This window comes from Alternaria burnsii (assembly GCF_013036055.1).
Source record: "Alternaria burnsii strain CBS107.38 chromosome Unknown 715, whole genome shotgun sequence".
NCBI lineage: Eukaryota > Fungi > Ascomycota > Dothideomycetes > Pleosporales > Pleosporaceae > Alternaria > Alternaria burnsii.
The window spans coordinates 930,830-951,482 of NW_024066116.1; the positions used below are offsets into that span (position 1 = coordinate 930,830).

Genomic DNA, 20,653 nt, shown 5'->3' on the forward strand with positions numbered 1-20,653 from the left:
GTGTGCTTGTAAGATTTAGCTGAAAATTCGGTGTGCGCCTTGTCTGTTCCTGGATTAAAGAAGGCCGCCAAGCGCAGCCGTTGCCCATATACTACTTTGTCTGCCCTACAGCCCACTCCTTCCTCGCACTATCCAGCACAACCACCAATTACAAAGAAACACTTTCGTCCACGTCAAGCCCTCCCACACTCACACCACCGACGACCATATAGACAACGGCCGACGATACGCTGCCTCACCACACCCTTCTCCGCATTTCCTGCAGCACCGAACCCACGCGCTGATCGATTTTCGCCCGCCCTGGTCTGCCGAATCGCTTGCAACCCCCACGACTGCTCCGGAGTACTTGAGAATCCCAAATTATCCATGCAGAGTGCATGCAAGTCAATTCTCCAGTAATCCCAGCTGACCTGCGTCTGCATCTTCGCGCAGCGCGCGCTTCCCAGTCCCAACTCGTCATAGCCCAAACGCATTCCGTCAGTCTCACGATGCAAAGCAGCTCCTAGCCTGAGCCTTTCCACCAGGACCCAGCAGGCTGTTGATCCTGTCTGCTTTTATTACCCAAGTGGCGCCCGCACGCCGTTACGCTCCTTCTCACTCAGCATTGCCCGCGCCATGAAGATTTACTAGCCCGCCCGGATTCCATCTGATTCAAGTGACACTACCACGACCATGTCGCTGCTACACGACGCCTACTCGCGACCGCGCATGCCCTCACCCCAGCCCAGCTACGCCCGCGCCATCAACATTCCCGCCCGTGCCAGTCCCGCCCTGACGGCCTCGTACCTCAATGGCTCCCTGCAATCTACTCCCGAGGGCATGGTGCCCGTCTCGTCGTCGCTACCCGCCATTCCCTCCTACACCCTGCCGGAGTCGCTCCTTCCCCCTCCACTACCACCAGTTCAGTCGCCGCCCACATCCTCACCTTCGGCCATGGCCGAGGCCCTGGGAAAGGGACCGGGCTTGATTCGCAGAGTTAGCCGGGGCGCCCAAAACATTCCAGGCCGCTTCCGCCGAGGCAACACCTCAGCACTACGCGACAAGAGCTCTGGCCCCGTCATCATGCGCCGCCGCAGCGACAGCAGGACTGCCGCCGACGCCGACACTGGCATCTCCGATTTTGACGCCTTTGAAGAGGAAGAAGCAGTAGAAGACCCCTTTGAGCCCATCCACGGCCTTGGCATCTCGAACCCGACCCCCAGCTTCAGCTCGATACCAGATGCCGCAGTTGTCGCCCCAGTGCGCAACTCCCGCCTTGAGCAAGGCACCGTTTTGAGGAAGATTACCAAGAAGGAGAAGAAGGAGATCAACCTGCGGCTCGATCTGGAATCGGCCAAGGTATTCTGGGATCCATCGCGACCCTCCAAAGCTTTCTACATCGATGATGTGAAAGAGATCCGCTCAGGACCGGAAGCAAAGCACTACCGCGAAGAGTGCGGCCTATCCGAGAACTGGGCACCCTACTGGTTTACCATTGTGTACACCGACACAACTCGCTCCAAAGGCCGGATACGAACGATGCACTTGATTGCGCCCGACGTCGGCGTCTTCAACATGTGGACTCAAACACTTGAGTCTGTGTCGCGCAACCGCATTGACCTCATGGCCGGCCTACTTGGCTTCGCCGACAAGAGCGCAAAGCTTGTCTGGCAACGCGCAATGAAAAAGCGCGGCGGAGGCGACGAGTCTCTCGACTTCCCAAGCACTGTCGAGCTCTGCCGAAGCTTGCACATCAACTGCACAGAAGCCACGCTTCGCGCCTACTTCTCAAAAGCCGATACCCTGGACGCTGGAAAACTCAACCAACAGCAATTTCTGTATTTCGTCCGACGCCTTAAGGAGCGCAAAGACATCAAGGCCATCTACAAGACCTACACATCTGGCTCGAAAATTGAAATGGACAAGTTCACCTTCTTTACCTTTCTTCGTCAGGACCAGGGCGTAGACGTGAACGAAGACCTTGAGTACTGGACAAACACTTTCGAGAAGTTTGCGCGCGCGACAAGACCCAGGATGGCTGCTACTCCCACTGAGGGTGGGGATATCCCGTTGCCCTTGGCAATGAACTTCCCGGCTTTCCAAACATATCTGACATCTGCCGCCAACTCCATCCTCAAGCCAGTCGGTCAGCCAAAAGAACTCAACCGACCATTGAACGAGTACTTCATCTCCAGTTCCCACAACACCTACCTGCTCGGCCGCCAGGTCGCAGGCGAGTCAAGCACAGAGGCCTACATTACAGCGCTCCAGAAGGGCTGCCGATGCCTTGAGATCGACTGTTGGGATGGCGCCGATAATATCCCTGTTGTTATGCACGGCCGAACCTTGACCAAGAGCATCCTTTTTCAAGACACCATCAAGGTCATTAACAAGTATGCCTTCACAGAGTCACCTTACCCAGTCATCCTCTCGCTTGAGGTGCACTGCTCACCGATTCAACAATCTGCCATGGTCAAGATCATGATGCAGGAGTTCGGCGACAAGCTGGTGCTCCAGCCGCTAGACTTTGACTCGCAATCGCTGCCTACACCCGAGGAACTGAAGTACCGAATTCTTATCAAGGTCAAGCGAGCTGCTGGTGATGAGATCGATACCAGGGCCCTCATGGGCGAGATCACCTCAAGAAGACAGCGCAGTTTCAGCTCTCCTTGGTCACGTCCTGTGATGCTGAACGACAAGCTCGTCCCAGACTCGCCTCTTCTTTCTAGCCCCCCTTCAATGAGCCCGCCAGAGCGATCCCAGTCGTTTTGGGCAACACCACGAACTTCGAACAATACGCTGCCCACATCGGCAGCGGTCAGCTCAGCTGAAGACAGCGATAGCCCTAACGCAACCACTGCTGAGACAGCAGAGATAGTGGACGATCGCCGTAAGCCGAAGAAGACTAAGACCAGCAACATCACAAAAGAGCTCGGCAACCTCGGTGTCTACACACGCGGAGTCAAGTTCACAGACTTTGGCAGCATCGATGCGAACACGTTCAACCATGTCTTCTCTATCAATGAGCGAGCTTTCGAAAAGCTCACCAAGCCTGGAGCTCGTGAGAAGCACTTGCTCGAGGCACACAACATGCGTTGCCTGATGCGCGTCTACCCTCACGCCTTCCGTATCAACTCATCCAACTTCGATCCCCTCAAGTTCTGGCGTCGCGGCGTCCAAATGGCTGCACTGAACTGGCAAACTTACGATCTTGGTCAACAGTTGAATGAAGCCATGTTCGCTGGTGGTGAAGACCGCACAGGCTACGTGCTGAAGCCGGTTGCGCTTCGTCTCGACCCAGAGGCCCCAGCCACTAGCTACAGGAAGGCACCCAAGAAAGAAGTCAAATTCACTGTGCAGATCATCTCCGCTCAACAGCTACCCCGCCCCCGCGGCCTTGGACAAGAAGCCAACATCAACCCGTACGTCGAGTTTGAGATGTACTGCGCAGAGGATATGGGTGCGAATGCCACAGGAATTGGTGGACAAGACGCATCAGCTCGCAATGGCCATTCTGGTATCGGCAACCCTCTGCGCAAACGAACACGCATCGTAGAGGGCAATGGCTACAACCCTGAGTTCGGCAACGAGATCGATATGACGGTCACCACTAGATACCCAAGCCTTGTCTTCGTGCGCTGGACTGTTTGGAACTCGCTCGATGCACGAACCACCAACCACGCCCCTCTTGCTACGTTCACAGCCAAGCTCAACAGCATCCAGCAAGGCTACCGCCATCTTCCACTTTACGACAGTAACGGCGAGCAATATTTATTCTCCACCCTCTTCTGCAAGATCAAGAAGCAGGACATTGTCGATGCGCCCGAACCTTCCGCAAGCGCTTCTTGCGGGTCATCCATTGAGCCTACCAGCCCACTTCAAGAACCCACAAGCAACAAAGCGAGCCGCAGCTTTGTTAGACGCTTGATCAGCCGAGCACCTAGCGAGCGTAGGAAGCGCAAGGAAGACCTACAACGGGCGGGAAGCGAGTCGCGGGAGTCTGACCTAGACTCTATCAGTCGCTCCAGCACATTTGAGCGATAGTGTGAGCTTGCAACATGACGCCACTCTTTGCAGCTGACGACGCCGCCACGCGTCGACTCGGCTGCAGTTGTACTATACATTTCTATCCTCTACCGACCTCTACTCTGGTATCCTAAGGCGTTCCGGTTCGACTTGATGCATTCGGCATATAATCCCGCACCCTATCCTCAAACAGAACATCGCGTCCTTGCTCAACCGCCTCGTTGGCAAGCTCGCTTCCGACGGCTATCAAACCCTCATCGAACCGCAACATGGCCTCGGCACTCAAAAGTTATCGCTGATCACCTGTCCCGTTGGACGTCGATCGTTTCATTACACTTCTCTTCTAGCATATACCCTTTCTTCAACCAATACTTTGTTTCTTCATTGGTCGTTGGCGCAATACTCAACTATGGGGACAACAAGGATGGTTTGCCGGCGAGCAAACCTTGACCTTAGTAACTGCATCTTGGCGATATCCCATAGACTTGCTTCTTGAGCTTCATTGCTCGGTCATTACCCTGTACAAAGTTTCTACCTGTATTCTCTTGTTTCCTTTGTTAGCAACCTCATAACGACGCTACGACAACACAAAACTGCTTTGCATAGCATTGTTTTCATCTGCCGAGCCTGCAGTGCGGGGTTTTCGCATGGGAAGGTCGGTTTTTGGTTTTCGGTTCGTTTATTTTCTTTCTTTCGTCTCCTCCTTCCGGCGGTGGCCTGTGAGCGGTTGGGAGGACGATCAATTTCGCTTCAATGCAGGACATGGTTTGGTGCAACTTTTTTCTCTTCAATTCTATACGTGGGCCGGCCCGGCTTGCATGCTAGTCTTGCAAGGAGAGAGGGGTGTGCATTGGCCAATACTCACCTCTTTGGCTTGGTGTGGGTTATGGGCATGGCATAGCGTGGGATACCTAGGTTAATTATCAGGAAGATACCACTCAACAACTATTTAGAAATGATACCATACGACTTCGGCGCTACGATTGCGCGAATTTGGAAGTCAAATTTCCACACATACACATTCTCGATGCTTCTATGCTTTAGCCACGGTGGTGAAAACTTTTCCTGATCTCAGGAGAGGATATTGACGGAAAGGGGCGATGGGTTGAAGCGGCTTGCCTTGCGGCCCGATCGACGCTGCCGTTCACGATCTTTGCCTCGAGAGCACGCGCTACGCTGCCTCGAACCATTTCCTCGGAGCCGCAACGCCGCACGCATGGCACAGTAACATGGTAATTTGACATGACATTTCAGCTAAACCTGCCTGCCACGTTGACGTGGCTAGCTTCCGTTCTAACCTCCTTACTCTCCGCACTTGCATTGTTTAGCTCGCAGAATGATCACTCGACTTCTGCCAACACATGCTCTCTCCTACCTCGGCCGCCTAACCCCACACTCCACATATTGCTTATGCACTTACTCCGCACCTTGTGTGTTTCAAACAATCATGATGTCGTGACTTCATCTACGTAGGGTTAACGATACTAACGTGCGGAGAAATTGTCTAGTCTGCAAAAAAAAAAAAGTGAATGAGCAAAGCCTGTGTCGATCTGGACCGCTGTGGCGTCAACGGAACGGGCGCTCGCTGGTTCTATTTGCAGCGAACGGACGGGTAGGGCAATTTGGTTGGGAAACAAGGCGCGCGCCCGATGCGAGGTTCTGACGGGCAGCGGAAGCGTAGGCTGGTCGTTCCCCGCAGAGCAGAAGCCACTATCCGGTCTTGCGGGAGATGCGGATGGGCTGGACTGGGCTTTTGGTCATTGCTCAGAGAAGTGAGGCAACAGGGGAGATTGGAGACGGAGATGTGCCGATAGACTGGGATTACTCATAGATAGGACTTCACTGACATGTTATAGATGCGCATCTGGAAAATGGGCAATTTCGTCATGGAATGACGGTTAAGGCTGGTAAGCCAAAAAGCAAATCCAAGACGGAACCTCACGGCACGATCCGATCACCGTAGTAACGTTACACAGCCGTATATATACGTATCAATGCATCAATCACAGCCAATAATTCTGCGGCTGTGCTGTGTGACGCGAACTCTGGTCTTTTGCGGCTGTGCTCTCTGCCTAATCCTTCCACTCCTTCCATCTCACGTTCCCGTTTCTTGACCTATCACTATCGGTGTGGAATTGCTACGGAGCAGTGCAGCTTTGTCTTGTATATGTACCGAGTCATGCCACGCAGCTACCTCCGTTCTATCCATGTATGTATGTTACACAGCATGCACGCAATACGTAGTGTCCGAGCGTTTGCTTTCGCGCCTTTGCCAAATGTATGTGTCTTTGCTGGTAACTTGGCTTTCTTTCGCGCCCGCGCGTAGCTGCACGCAAGACATGCATGTAGTGGGTAAGAAGAAGGTTGCGCTCACAACGTTTCGGGCATAAAACTTTGGGCATGAGGACAACATTGGGCATCGGAGATGTTGTGGGATGCGAGGTATGCAGAACATATGCGAGACATCGCGAGTGATGTCTCTTCCTGACCACATGAATGGCTCATCTGTTCATCAGCTACGAATCTGATCGCCTGAGAAAATCCTGGAAAGGATTGCGGGGCCGACCTCCTTGTACGTACGTGTTCATGTACGACTGCCCTGTGAGGACAGACAGGTGCGGAGCTGAGAAAGATGAAATGCGCGATCAACGAAAGTCTATTTGCTCGGATGCTTATCCGAGGCTCTTCTTTAGTGAAGGAGTATGCATGTGATGGCAGAAGTGACTTAGCAGCGGAACGTGGTGGTGTGCCTTGCGTTTACGATGCTGTACGCCATGGAGTAGGGCCGATTGCACTATCTATGGCTATTTGCATGTCATGTCACACGTACGGAGCGGAGGTTGCAGCATGCACAAGGCTGAAAGCAGAGGTTCGTTGCATAAGAGAAAGTTCGGCAAACTGATTCGTATCGGATTGTATCACTGTCGTTTATCGGTGAAGATGATTGTAAGCTGAGCTCCTCGGCCACAAAAGCGTCAGGGCGCTGGTATGGGGGCGCCTCGCTTCTGTGGGGCGTGAAAACTCCTATGTAAGGATTTCATGAATTTGGTAACACTCTGTCATTTGTAGGATAAGCGCGCTCGACTCGGTATTAGGGACAAGGTACCCACTACGTTACGGAATGTGAGGCTGCAAACGTGCATATAGTTTCTTCCGCACGTGGCGCCGTTCTCCGACTGAATATCAGGTCGCGGTGTGATGAGGCTGCATACTTCTTCCCTTGTACAACGGGTTTGCCGATGATTCTCCGCAGGCGCAAATGGCGGCTGATAAAGACTCCATTATTAAAGTCGTCACGAAACAGGGTCCCACGGCCAGGCAGTTGGCATGCAGTGACCATGCGAACTTGCTGTGGATCGGATGCTGAGCAACGTGGTACTTCTTGTGGGGTTGCGCATGAACGGATAGCCGACTGTATGTCAGCTTTGGGGTCTTCCGGTGAGATGCTCATCTTGCAAATGCGGCGTCCTGCATGACCAAGTGCAGGAAACTGTCGTCTGATAGAGTCGGAGTCAGACCGTATATGCACGTGCAAGCGTATGCAAGCCTCAATTTTGATAGTGTTATTCGTCGCTTCGAGTTTTCGACCATGTGTAGAATGCGAGACGAGCGGACCACATGAGCTGCTGACTAGTAGTAGGCTTGCATACATGCGATACATTCAATGTAATGGTGATCGGATGACTTGAACCGAGTTGATGCGCAGCATGAACTGATACTCTTCATGATTCAATGTCTATCAAGTCAGTGAGCTAGAATCTCGGGAAAGCTTACTAAGATGCGTCGATATAGTCGGCATATCGCGTTACCACTATAGCCGCAAGTGCCGCGAAAAGAGTACAAACCAACCTACAATGCTTTATTCCCGCGGCTTAAGTAGCGATCGACACCCTCAAGAATGAGCTCGTTGGACTACAGTAACAGACTTTGTCTAGAGCGACTGTTCGGAGCCAGTTGCATAGCTTGGCCTTTGATGGGTCTAAGTGCTATAGGAACATTTCAGCCGATCATCTTGCTTCACTTCTTTGGCATCGTAAGTTGTGTAGTCGAGAATCTTTTCTCCATCAAAGTTACGAGGCAAGCTCCAGTGGACCAAGAGATGTACACGTAGCCATACGACGTTATACCGCGATGTTCTCATGCCCAAAACCTGTGGAGGTACACCCCACTTGATGCCTTTTGGGCATAGATACCACAATCCCTTACTTCTGGGACTTCCGACCTTGAAGGAGGTGCAGACCGTAAGATCTCGAGATCTCGTCTCCCTGCCTACCAGAAGGCGTGCCATGTTATCGAGGTTTTTAATTCGTGGCTTTCAGTTTGATCAAAACGCGACCGCTCCCAGAACTATGTCATAGGCTGGCTGGTACAGTATGCGCGGACTATTTTGAAGGCGATTGCAGTGGTGGACAATGCATGGACGTCTTGTCGCAAGCGCGCCCCGCACAAAATACACAGGCGTTGATCGATCATGGCCAGTCCCGTGCGGCACGTTGCCTCGTTGTTTCCTGGGACCGACGAGCTGCCCGTGTGGCTGCAGCGGCTGCAGCAACAATGTCAGCGGGTACTGTGGGGCATTCGGATGCTCTCCGGCGATAGTGCTCGGCGTTTTGTTATAGTATCGCGTGGGCAAAAACTCAACCTTGATACATGGAGAATTGGATATATCAACATATGCCGGTACATTGATTGCTGTAGCTGGATCCACAGACGTGGGGGTTAGATATCGACAATCTTCGCCAATGACTTATCGCTAACGTGCGGGCTGACTTGGCGAATGATATCATCGAATCGAGTGCTCTTGATAGACTATCCAGCAGTTTACAAGCTCAGCATATTCTTCAGATGCTGTGAATATCCTCGATGGCACAATCCATCCTTCTCTGCTCGACCAGGGTAAATACGTAGTTTGGCAAAGTTGGCAGATTTCCGAATGACGGTTGTGCTTGATTGCCGCACATGCGAGTGCATGTTGTTGGTGTGAGGAAAGCGTTTTAGGGGTTTGGTAGTGTGTAAGATTCAGAAGCTGCGACTGCTGCAGGCGGTACGACAACTGAGTTTCGAGATTTGTTATGAGGTTGGATAGAGAGGCTGCCATTGCCACAGAGTTTGGGCATAGTGGTGTTCTGGAACCGCAAAGGACAGGAGGGCAAAGCGGGATTCGAATGAGATTCGCTTGTTTGACGTGGAGTGAGTGTTTTGTGGAGGAAGTCGCGACTGCGTCAGGTGAAAGTGCGCTAAGCCGTGTGCTCCGATATTCCGACCCCCGCTGAATTGCTGTAACCTTGAGACACAATCTTCTCCGCCACACCAACCACTTCCGCGCGCAAACACGCCAAGCGCAACCACCAAAGATCCCGGCTGGAAATGGTGTGAGCACGAGACTTGTTTACACCCCGATCTCAACACCTCCGGCAGCAACTGCCCTCGAAACTCCAATCTCAACCCCACGAATTTCGAATCAACCAGAGAGCCTCTGGCGCGAGCCTTCACCATGGAGGGCGCCTTTACGCACATGGGCAACCACCTGGTGTCCGACTCGGCCGCCACCATCAATGCCGGCGACGTAGACGAGGGCATCCTAGACGGCGACCTTTCCCGCGGCGGTCTTTCTCGCAGACGACGCGCGGATGACGAAGAGGAGTACGATGAAGACGATCTGGAGAGCATGGCCAGTATGCCGGTGGGCGGGCGCAATGGCCAGTCTGCTATGCGGGCGGAAGATGCTGAGGTCGAACTACCAGCACATGCTTGTACGTAAACACGGTCTGGGTGGATATGGGAGACATGCTAATTTCCTGGGTAGGCGCATACTGTGGTATCCACAATGCCGGCAGCGTCGTCAAGTGTCTCGCATGCAGCAAGTGGTTCTGCAGCGCTCGTGGCAACTCTTCGTCGTCGCACATCATCAACCATCTCGTTCGCGCCCGTCACAAGGAAGTCCAGCTCCACCCCGCCTCCTCGCTCGGCGACACGACGCTCGAATGCTATAACTGCGGCACAAAGAACGTGTTTCTCCTCGGTTTCATCCCCGCCAAATCAGACACCGTCGTTGTTCTGCTGTGCCGTCAGCCATGCGCTGCTATGCCTTCCCAAAAAGACATGAACTGGGATACCTCGCGTTGGCAGCCGCTGATCGAAGACCGATCCTTCCTTCCCTGGCTCGTACCTGCCCCAACTGACCAGGAGCAACTCCGCGCCCGCCACCTTAGCCCCCAGACCATTGCCAAACTTGAAGAGTTGTGGAAGGACAACGCAAATGCCACCATTGCCGATCTTGAAAAGGGCGCTGGTCAAGAGGAGGTTATTGCCAAGGTCTTGCTCCGATACGATGACGCTTTCCAGTACCAGAACGTCTTTGGTCCCCTGGTTAAGATCGAGGCCGACTACGACCGCAAGCTGAAGGAGTCACAATCGCAGGATAATCTGGTGGTCCGCTGGGATATGGCATTGAACAACAAGCATACCGCTAGCTTCATCCTCCCCAAGCTTGAGTTGGGCGACGTCAAACTCGCAGTCGGCGACGAAATGCGATTACGCTACACTGGAGAACTCCGTCCACACTGGGAGGGTGTTGGTTATGTCATCAAGATTCCCAACAACCAGTCCGATGAGGTGACAATTGAGCTGCGCACCAAGGGCGATCACAAGTCTGTTCCTACCGAATGCACACACAACTTCAGCGCCGATTACGTCTGGAAGGCTACCTCATTCGACCGCATGCAACACGCCATGAAGACTTTTGCCATCGACGAGATGAGCGTGTCAGGTTACATCTTCCACCGTCTTCTCGGCCATGAGGTTGCTGCTGCACCCATGAAGATTCAGATTCCCCGCAAGTTCAGCGTACCGGGCCTCCCTGAATTGAATGCTAGTCAGATCAACGCCGTGAAGAGCGTCCTCCAAAAGCCACTTAGCTTGATTCAGGGTCCTCCAGGTACCGGAAAGACTGTCACTTCAGCCACCATTATTTACCATCTCTGCAAGATCAGCGGCAGTCAAGTCTTAGTTTGCGCGCCCTCCAACGTTGCTGTTGACCAGCTGTGTGAACGTATTCATCTTACTGGGTTGAAGACCGTTCGTGTCACCGCTAAATCTAGGGAGGATGTCGAATCTCCAGTTGGCTTCCTCTCCCTTCACGAGCAAGTCCGCATGAACGACACCAACGTTGAGCTCAACAAGTTGAACCAGCTCAAGAGCGATGTTGGCGAATTGTCAAGTCAGGACGAGAAGAAGTTCAAGCAGCTCACTCGTGCAGCCGAGCGTGAGATTCTAAACGCAGCCGATGTCATCTGCTGTACTTGTGTTGGTGCCGGAGATCCTCGCCTTTCCAAGATGAAGTTCCGCACTGTCCTCATTGACGAATCGACTCAGTCAGCTGAGCCAGAGTGTATGATCCCCTTAGTTCTTGGATGCAAGCAGGTCGTACTTGTTGGTGATCACCAGCAACTTGGACCCGTCATCATGAACAAGAAGGCCGCAACAGCTGGTCTCAACCAGTCCCTATTTGAGCGTCTGGTCATTTTGGGATGCTCACCCATCCGCCTTCAGGTTCAGTACCGTATGCACCCCTGTCTGTCGGAATTTCCTTCAAACATGTTCTACGAAGGTTCTCTCCAGAACGGCGTCACAATGCAGGAACGCATCCGTCGCGACGTCGACTTCCCCTGGCCTGTCGTTGACAGCCCAATGATGTTCTGGTCCAACCTCGGCGCAGAGGAGATCTCAGCGTCCGGTACATCCTACCTCAACCGTACCGAGGCCCAGAACGTCGAGAAGATCGTCACTCGCTTCTTCAAGGCTGGTGTACAGCCTGGCGATATCGGTATCATTACCCCATATGAAGGTCAGCGCAGTTACGTTGTCAGTTCTATGCAGGCAACGGGTAGCTTCAAGAAAGAGAACTACAAGGAAGTTGAGGTTGCCTCCGTCGATGCTTTCCAGGGCCGTGAAAAGGACTTTATCATCTTGTCTTGCGTTCGTTCCAACGACCACCAGGGTATTGGTTTCTTGAGCGATCCTCGCCGTCTCAACGTTGCCTTGACCCGTGCCAAGTATGGTCTTGTCATTCTCGGTAACCCCAAGGTTCTCTCGAAACACCCCTTGTGGCATTACCTTCTTCTCCATTTCAAGGAGCGCAACTGCCTTGTTGAGGGTCCTTTGACCAACCTGCAGGTCTCGCTTCTGCAGTTCAGCCGCCCAAAGCAGACCTACCGTGGACCTCAGCGTTACCAGATGGCCTACCAGCATGCCAACGCTATGACATCTGGTCGTCAGGCTGGCTTCAACGGCAACAAGCCTCGCCAGGAGTACAACGACAACGGATCCATTGTCGGCTACATCCCAGACGACGTCTCTTCAGTTCACTCTTCTGCCCTCGGTGGTGTTGGTGTCCCGTCCAACTATCCTCCGATGTTTTCCAATTTCCAGGAGTCTTGGCCTCTTCCTGGTCGTCCAAATGGCAAGGGCAAGAACGGCGCACCTCAAAGCGTTGCTGGTGAGTCAATCGCCGCCAGTGAGCTTACCGATACTCGCAGCGATGCACCGGGCGGTATCAGTCTATCTGGTTTGAGCTTGAACGACTACAACAAGCCTACTTCACTCAGCCAGTCTGACCGCCTCAACCGCTACGTAGAGAATACTCGCCAGGGCCCGAATGTTGGAACTGGCTTCGGCGCTGGTCGTGGTCTGCCACGTGGGCTAGGTGGCTTCGAGGATGACGATGCTCGTAGCGTTTCTACGGCTTTTGCCAGCCAGATAGGCACTGGCAATAACGGATACGACTGATCTCTTGTCTCCTGATACCATGGGAACTATTCCTACTGGTTTCTTTCCACGTTTTGGCTACGAGCCTCTCTTCCACCCACTGGGGCAAGATGCTTCGCCGGGAGCCGTACAATCTACAGTGCGCTCCGCTGGTAGAACCCAACAAGGCAACTGCCAGTGCGTTAGCACCGATATCAATATTGGATCCAGTCCGTACTGCAGCCCAACACGGCACTTATCCTCCAGGCGCCATCGCTCATGCACTCGTGCCAACACGCGGCCGTATGCCGCCATGCGTATGAATCCGAGACTTCACACTTCGACATGGGCAGTGAAAAGTCATATGGAGGACATGACGTAAGACGGGTTGCCCTGGCTGCAGTGCGGAGGGCTTCGTCGGCTGTCCTGAAGAAGTGGCATTCAATTTCTCACATTCCTTGTTGCCCTCTTGGGCTTATCACAGCTTTTGTACGTAGAAAAAGGCGAGAAAATCATATTACAGTTGTTGTTAGAGAATCATAAAACATTTGCTTTACATCTTGTTCCGTCCTGCATTTCATCTATCGACCTTTGTTGTCATGCGTATACTGACGATGATGACAATTATCACCACCACTCTCCATTACGAGTTTTCTCTATACCATTGTCCTGTCCAAACATCTTTTGCTCGGTATTGTCCATGAAATTGTGACATGTTTTTGCTCTCGTTCTCTTTATCTGAAGTAAGATCGATGCCAGCTCCAGGGCACATGTCGATACTCGCCAGCTCTTTGGATGACAAGGTCAAGGAGCGCATGGAAGTGACAGGCAAGCAGAATCCTGTACTTTTTGTAGATCCTCAAGGTCTGAACGAAGTGTGGCCAGACATTAGAACCACTTATGCATGTATTTCGCGTGAGATTAAAGCTCGGTACATCTGTATTGCTGAGGCTGTTACGACGCGGGATACATAGTCAAGGAGTATATATAACCCTCGTTGTCATTAGCATGTCACCTCCTTCTGTCTCATGGTTTTCACCAGGCCATAACCATGCACAGCCACTTCATGGGTAATGCCATTAATTCCATTCAATGCAAGTGGTATCAATACTCCATCATGTATCCCGGCGCTCACCGGACCTACGTGGATGCGCAATCATTCCAAACTCACGCTCAACATTCATTTGCCGCCCAGCTCCTTCTCGATCTCCGCCTTGAGGTCCTCAGGCTTCTTGGTGCTTGCCCACCTGCCCTTGACCTTTCCGTCACGGCCGACGAGGAACTTCTCAAAGTTCCACTTTACGCGCTTGAGGCCCATGAGGCCGGGCTTCTCGTTCTTAAGCCATTCGAATGCGGGGTCTGCCTGTGCGCCATTGACCTGTTGGAAGAGGGAAGGATTAGCCAGTGTTCAGTCATCGTATGGGGAATGGTTCGTATAAATATCAAGACAATGTGGTGTGAGAGGGATCTACTCGTACTTACATCAATCTTTCCAAGGACTGGGAAGCTAACGCCGTAGTTAATCTGGCAGAACTCCTGGATCTCATCGTTGGAGCCTGGGTCCTGGCCACCAAACTGGTTGCATGGAAAGCCGATAATCTCAAAGTCGTTGGGATATTTGCCCTTGACCTCCTTGTATAGCTTCTCCAGACCCTCGAACTGGGGTGTGAAGCCGCATTTCGAGGCGGTGTTCACGACGAGGACGACTTTGCCGTTGAGCTTGTTGAGGTCGTATGGAGAACCCTTCTCTGTGAGTTGTTAGCAGCTGGAGCGCATCAGAAGAGGTGATGTGATTAGTAAACGTACTGTCCTTGGGCTTGAAGTCGAAGAAGCTGGTAGCGGAAGCCATGGTTGTGTAAAGCGCCTTTCTTCCTGTTCTTCCTTTTGTTACGTGGTCAAACTTCTTTCCGGTACTAGGTGTGTAGGAACGTGTAGAAATCGAGTAACAGAGAGGTGCAAAAGTGGTGGTCAAGCTTCGGTGCTTTAAGTTGTGTCGCAAAACAGGCCTGAAGTTCGTCGCGATACGCGGGGCTGTGCTTGTCGCCCCTCCCAATCGAATCATGACATGTGATCTTAGACCTGCACTGACAAAACACGGAGCTCCGTTGATCGTTTTTTTCTGCTTACTCGAGAGGCACTGGTCTGGCCTTGCACGATTTTGGCTGACAGTTTGCGGCTTACGAAATAAGACCCTGATGGAGACCCGATCGTTGGCTCTGGGCTTAGGTGGTTGGGGGGCTGCCACCTGCCACAGAACCTCGGCTTGTCCCGCCCACTGCGTCTTACGGACGAAAACCCAACTGCGGTGGGGCGCCGTTCAAAACGTCGGTGATTGCTTCCTACTTTTGGGAGTTGACGCGATCGGTCCTATCTTAGAAGAAGGTATTTGGAAGCGTAGAGGGGTTGCCGAAGTATGCCGAACATCCTCGAAGCCCTCAGTGACAACGCGCATGCGGACTCCTTCACAATCACCACATTGGCAAGCAATTATGCACATTGATTTTGAGATATGAGCGTAAAACAAGAATAGCATGAGTAACAATACTATGTACAAAAACAACATCCCCCTCCAGCAACCAACGTCCGCTCAGCGGGTAATGGTAGCGATACAAGACCGACCTCTCTCCATGGTCATCCTTCTTCGTATCCAAATAGAATTCCATATCCAAAGAAATACAGCTTCACTAATTACACTCCTCCGTTAACAATAGATCAATCTGATACATCAACCAACTCATGCCAACCATATTGCAATGAGTATGACCTTAGTCCATCTCCCCTCAACGGGGTTGCTGTCGCTCTAAGAGTCGACTAGCGATCCTGCGGCATCCAGTCCACGGCTGGGACATGTCCTTGGCTCTGTATCCTGGGTCTGTTTCCGGAGTTGTGGCCAACCAGGGCAAGAGGCATCCATCCGAGACTTGTGGCAAGTCATGGTCCTTCATCCGCTGGCACGCGGGAATCCATCCGGGTTCAGAGAACGCAGAAAATCAAACGCGATGTGTATATATGTATTGCAAAAACAAGGGTAGGGGTCCGGCTGTGTGATGACAAACCTGCTTGCGGCTGTATCAGCAGACGAAGTCTACCAGATACGTGTGCTTCATTCAGCCGCCGAAGACATCCCGGTACTGAGTGCAGATGTCGTGAAGACCAACAACCTCCTTTGTGAGCTGGATGTCGTCCCCAAGATCACTGGGAGCGCTGAGATTGGTCAAGACATCAATGATGTGTTGCTTCTTGCTTAAGAACTCCTTGGTGAGGGCCTCACGGCGCTGCTGGCGTTGTTGCTCAGCAGTAAGCTTGACGACCTTGACGCGCTTCTCACCAGTCTCCTCGGCTGACGCCTTGCGCTTGCGAGACGCCGACTTGCGAGGAGCTTGTCCTTGGACTGGCGGCGAAGGCTCTGTAGTGGGCCCGTCATATTGGTGGACACGCTTCATGTGGTCAAAGAGGTTGTAGCGACGAGGGAACCCGTGACCTGGCACGGCACGCTCGCAATCGCGGAAGTGGCACAGGTGTGGCCTGGCTCCGTGACCGTGCATGCCATGTGCCTCACGCTCGTGACGGAGGAGGCATGCAGTAGAAGAGAACTGCACGCCAACGCACGTCTTCTTGTTGCAGCGGAATGGCTTCAGGTGAGAGTCCACGTACTTGCTATTGGAGAGGTCAGATTCTGTTGCGATATGATTTGCGTGATGGTTGAATGACTTACTCGTAGTTGCATTTCAAGGCTGTGGGCTTGTGTGTACATCCTGCCTTGCCCTCTTCGGGGCAGTGATACTTTCCATCCTTGTCTGGTGTTTGTTGGTAGAGTGGGTGGCTGCGTGCGACCTTGGTACGCTCTTCTTCAAGCTTGGTCTCGGCCGCCTCAGACTGGGAAAGGGTGTCTTCGTTATCATCAACTGACTGCGCCACAGACGCAGGCTTGGCGTCTTCGATAGTGTTGTTCATTGGCTGGGGGAAATGAACGCTAGTAGTGCTGGTAGGAGTACCAACAAATGCGCCGAAGCCGACATCTTGGGCTGACGCTCGCCGTGACTCTTCTTGAAGAGAGTATGATGATGAGTTGCGCAGGGTAGCGGGACGTTCTGGAGTATCAAAAGAGGCGCTGTGCCAGTTTCGTTGAGGGGTGGCGTTGAACATGTTGTCGTTCGTAGGCCACGATGTGAATGTGAATGGGTTGTTCTGGAAGTTGGTCTCGGGTGTAGCCCATTGTGGTGAGTCGCTGAGGGTAGCGGGCCCGAAGCGGGGCATGTTCGCTGTCGAGTAATGTGTGTAGTCCTGAGCAGTAGAATAGTTAGCATACGAGAGGGGTCCCTCTGTGGCATTCCATGTTCCGGATGTGGCTGGCTGATGCATATGGCTCATGTCCAGGTTCTCTGGGAATGCGCTGTAGTTGTCGGAGCTCATGGTCGGCGAGTAGATATCGCTGCCAACGAACTGGTTGCTCATCCGGCTTCCCTGGCGGTGTAACTCTGGCTTCTGGGCTCCGCGCCGGCTGGCGCCACTCTGGCTCTGGTATGCGCTGTCCATGCTGCACTCAGACGCAGTATCTTTCAATTCGAACAAGTCTGAAGTGTGCATGTCCTGGAAGTCTGAAGAGAAAGGAAAGTCCGGCGCGGAAACAACAGGTGCTGGAATCTCCTTTCGCCACTCAGTGATGTTTGAGATGAAGAATGCAGTCTCCGGTGGTGAGTCGAAGAAAGAGTCGCTAGACGCCAAAAGTTAGTCTCCATGCATTCGCACTGCAAACCTGACATGTTCGTGAAGACAGAAAAGGAAAACGCCATGTTAGTATGTCCGAGCGAGACCTATAAGCAACGAGTCAGCTAATGCAGAAGGGTAAGTATGGTTAGCACGCACCTGGAGGATACCGGTACTGTCCATGGCTGGCGAAGTGGCGGCGAGGTTCCTATAGAGTAAACACCACTTGCATGGTGAGTTGCGATGAATCCGGAAGTCCCAAGGTGACAGAATAGTAATCCAGTATTCGATCCAATATTATCCAAAGGCCAGAGACAATGAAGGGGACTGATCATCCAGAACATCTTGTGCTCCTTTAACACCACTCAAGTTAGTTTCGGATCAATAGGTCGATGTGGATAGGCTAGAGCTATAGCCTCCAATACGTACTTCGTAAGTCCAACTGTCTCCAAATCAACTCCAAGACCATGGAAGGGTCTCATTAGCGTCCAGTAGCAAGTCCAGGTCAAGGTGTTCATGTCATTGTTCCTCTGGGCAGAGAAGTTCCTCGGTCTGGTCCATAACGGGTTCATCAGGATAGTGGCTTCCTTTGGAATGGATTGCGTACATTGATATTACCCGTCGTTTGTCGCTTAGCGCAGTCGAACAACAACATAAATTGAACGACATTGCTGAGAGTTGCCTACGTTGTCCTGAGGCGATGCAGGGTTGCATGCCTTTGTCGTATATCATTTTCGTAATAGTGCGTCGTAGCGCATATGACTAGCGCGAGGATCCACTCGTGTCCGTTCACCGCCGTTTCGAGAGCATTACATCATTGCTCTGAAGTCGGGGCAGCGAGGCCTCGTGGTTGTCGTTTCTACAAACACCGCAAGGGCAGTGTGCTACGTCTCTCGAATCCTAGGAGGCTGATCCAGGAAAGCATCCGGTTTTGGTAACTGAAGAAAAGTGGCCATGTGGAACTCCATTACCGGGGCGGTAGATCCTCTGGAAGGTTGTCCTGTGGCATCCTCTGGGCATCCTTTTGTGGGCTGTAATGGCGGCAGAGCAAAAAGCAAACAACAGTAGGAAAGAAACACATTAATCTAGCAACACAGGATGTCGTAGTAGTCAAACGTAAGGAAACGCGCAAAGCAGAACATGAGTTGGGGGAAAACCGTTGGGCAGTAAGTACCTGGATAGGGCTCCGTCTGGGCTCCGAATTGTCATCCTGAGCAAGGGCTCTTTTTTTTGTGGTCGTCGACTGTGATGTTCGATTCTAGCAAATTGTGCAAGAAAAATCGCTGGGGGTTGCTTGTTGGCAGAGGCGATTGTCGATTTCGTGTGTTGGTGGTGTGGTGTTGAAGAGGAAGGGAGGAAACGAGCGGGACAAGAATGTGTGTGGGCGGGCAAGAGTGCTGACCGGTTGGTGGCTTAGTACGAGTGCCAACGCATAGGAGCGAGCCCCACAAGCATATCCCACGAGTAAAATCCTGTTGCGGTGCTTCGGCGGTTCCAAAACCAATGGGCCAAAATTCTTTTGCGGCTGGGTAGGGACGGGTGCACTTCTTATCAATTTGTGTCAAACGCTAACGTCACAGACATGGAGCTCGGTTCTCCAGTTACCCTGCGCCTTTCGCGACTCACAATGGGAGGACAGCGTTCCGAGTCGGCGAAATATTCTTGTCGCTCATGGGTTGAAATGTGGGAATCTAAACTGAATTGCAGTCAGGGGAATGCCGGGTTTGCAAAGTGGGAAACGATCGCTGCTGCCAACCACCAACCGCGACGCCGGAGGGCGGCTCGACAGCGCCGTCAAACCTGCAAAATCAGGGACTCTGGCAGCCGGTGGTGCACAAGATCGATTTGGTTCTCGTGTAGTCCCGCGATCAACAGAATTAAATTCTGCCGCGGCAATAATGCTCACAAATCATTGCGGCGATTTGCAGCGAAGCAGGGAGAGGCTGGGCGTTGCACGGCTCCCAGCGAACGCGCAATAGCCCGGTACCTGTGATTGATACAATTTGGGCTATGGAACAACGGTGTCCCTCCCTCCCTTCAGCCGGCTCACCCGCAACGCTCCGCACTGACTGTCTCCTCGAATTTAATTTCCTCGTAAAGGAAAGTGACAGTGTGCGCGCGTAAAAGCGTGCATGTAGCTACCGATAGGGCTACATCTGACATGGCTTCACGACAGATTATGGCGGCACCTGCATACATCACAGTGACACAACCCCACTGCGGTTGCCTCATTAAGCGTATTCTGTAGCACACACATCGTCGGCGGCTTTGTGTAGGAAACCACACACAGCATTTAGCCTCTAGGTGTCTCAAACCGATGCGTCGCTTACCACGCAAAGAGCTTCTGCAGGCGCTGCATAGTAACTATGACCTACTTTGTGGTACAAGACTCATGCGACATGGAATGTTCGGGAAGTCTGTTCATTGTTAGAATGCGTTCGCACAACGAATGAAAATATGCAAGAGAGAGATTTGATGTCAGATAGGAGCGAAAGACATTGCTGAATTCGTTCCTCACTGTCCGAAGACTAAGATGAACTATGCTTTGAAATTTGTGGTATCATCAGGAAAGAGGAAAGGGGTTGGCGATCAGAATCATTGCTTCACGTACCTTTGCTGGGTGTTTGCGAGTCCGAGTAAATGTCATCTCGTAGTCGCTAATTTCAAGCGGACGTTGAGGCAGTGCAATCGATGATACGCACTGTGTTTGCGCCAAATCTGTCTGAGGCTGCATTGAAGGGAAGGGAGGGTGAGCCGCAACATGAGCAAGGAGACGCAGCGGACGAGATTTTCTCTCATCGGCCCGGCTTTTCTATGCCCGAAGGATCGGCATGAGTACCTGCCAATCTTCACCTTGAAGAAACAGCTTGCTACCCAAAAGCGGGGAGCCTCAAACTCTAAAGACACGGGACAAGACGCGTGTCCTTCTGGATGGCGAGGTTGACTCAGGTTGCGCCGATGGCGGAAAGATTGGCGAGAGCCTGCAATCGAGAATTCAAGTGGCCTTGATGGTGAGGAAGAGTACTGCGGTGCAAACGCGAAAGACATTTCTTCCATTTCTCGCTTATCGAAAAGAGTATGGCGTACATCTTAGTCAGCCGTCTACGTCATACGCGTGACGTGACCACTCAGGCTTAGCGCCCTGTCGGCTCGCCGACCGTAAATTTGATAAAGGGTCTGGTACGACGCAAGACAA

General features: G+C 52.5%; 4 protein-coding genes across 4 annotated transcripts; 2 read left to right on the forward strand and 2 right to left on the reverse strand.

Moving 5' to 3' along the window:
• Positions 1 to 672: 672 nt before the first annotated feature.
• Positions 673 to 4,023, forward strand: GT037_007459 (plc-like phosphodiesterase; the record flags this gene model as incomplete). Its single annotated transcript, XM_038932506.1, has 1 exon — positions 673 to 4,023. One exon carries the CDS (start codon positions 673 to 675, stop codon positions 4,021 to 4,023), a length of 3,351 nt encoding a protein of 1,116 aa, XP_038784994.1.
• A 5,476-nt stretch (positions 4,024 to 9,499) lies between these two features.
• GT037_007460 (dna-binding protein smubp-2) lies at positions 9,500 to 12,792 on the forward strand (the record flags this gene model as incomplete). Its single annotated transcript, XM_038932507.1, has 2 exons — positions 9,500 to 9,758; positions 9,812 to 12,792. 2 exons carry the CDS (start codon positions 9,500 to 9,502, stop codon positions 12,790 to 12,792), a joined length of 3,240 nt encoding a protein of 1,079 aa, XP_038784995.1.
• A 1,138-nt stretch (positions 12,793 to 13,930) lies between these two features.
• GT037_007461 (glutathione peroxidase 1) lies at positions 13,931 to 14,599 on the reverse strand (the record flags this gene model as incomplete). The annotated part of the gene is made up of 3 exons (XM_038932508.1): positions 13,931 to 14,128; positions 14,233 to 14,498; positions 14,557 to 14,599. 3 exons carry the CDS (start codon positions 14,597 to 14,599, stop codon positions 13,931 to 13,933), a joined length of 507 nt encoding a protein of 168 aa, XP_038784996.1.
• A 1,258-nt stretch (positions 14,600 to 15,857) lies between these two features.
• On the reverse strand, positions 15,858 to 18,029 carry GT037_007462 (uncharacterized protein; the record flags this gene model as incomplete). Its single annotated transcript, XM_038932509.1, has 5 exons — positions 15,858 to 16,407; positions 16,466 to 17,464; positions 17,512 to 17,564; positions 17,617 to 17,665; positions 17,887 to 18,029. 5 exons carry the CDS (start codon positions 18,027 to 18,029, stop codon positions 15,858 to 15,860), a joined length of 1,794 nt encoding a protein of 597 aa, XP_038784997.1.
• Positions 18,030 to 20,653: the final 2,624 nt, after the last annotated feature.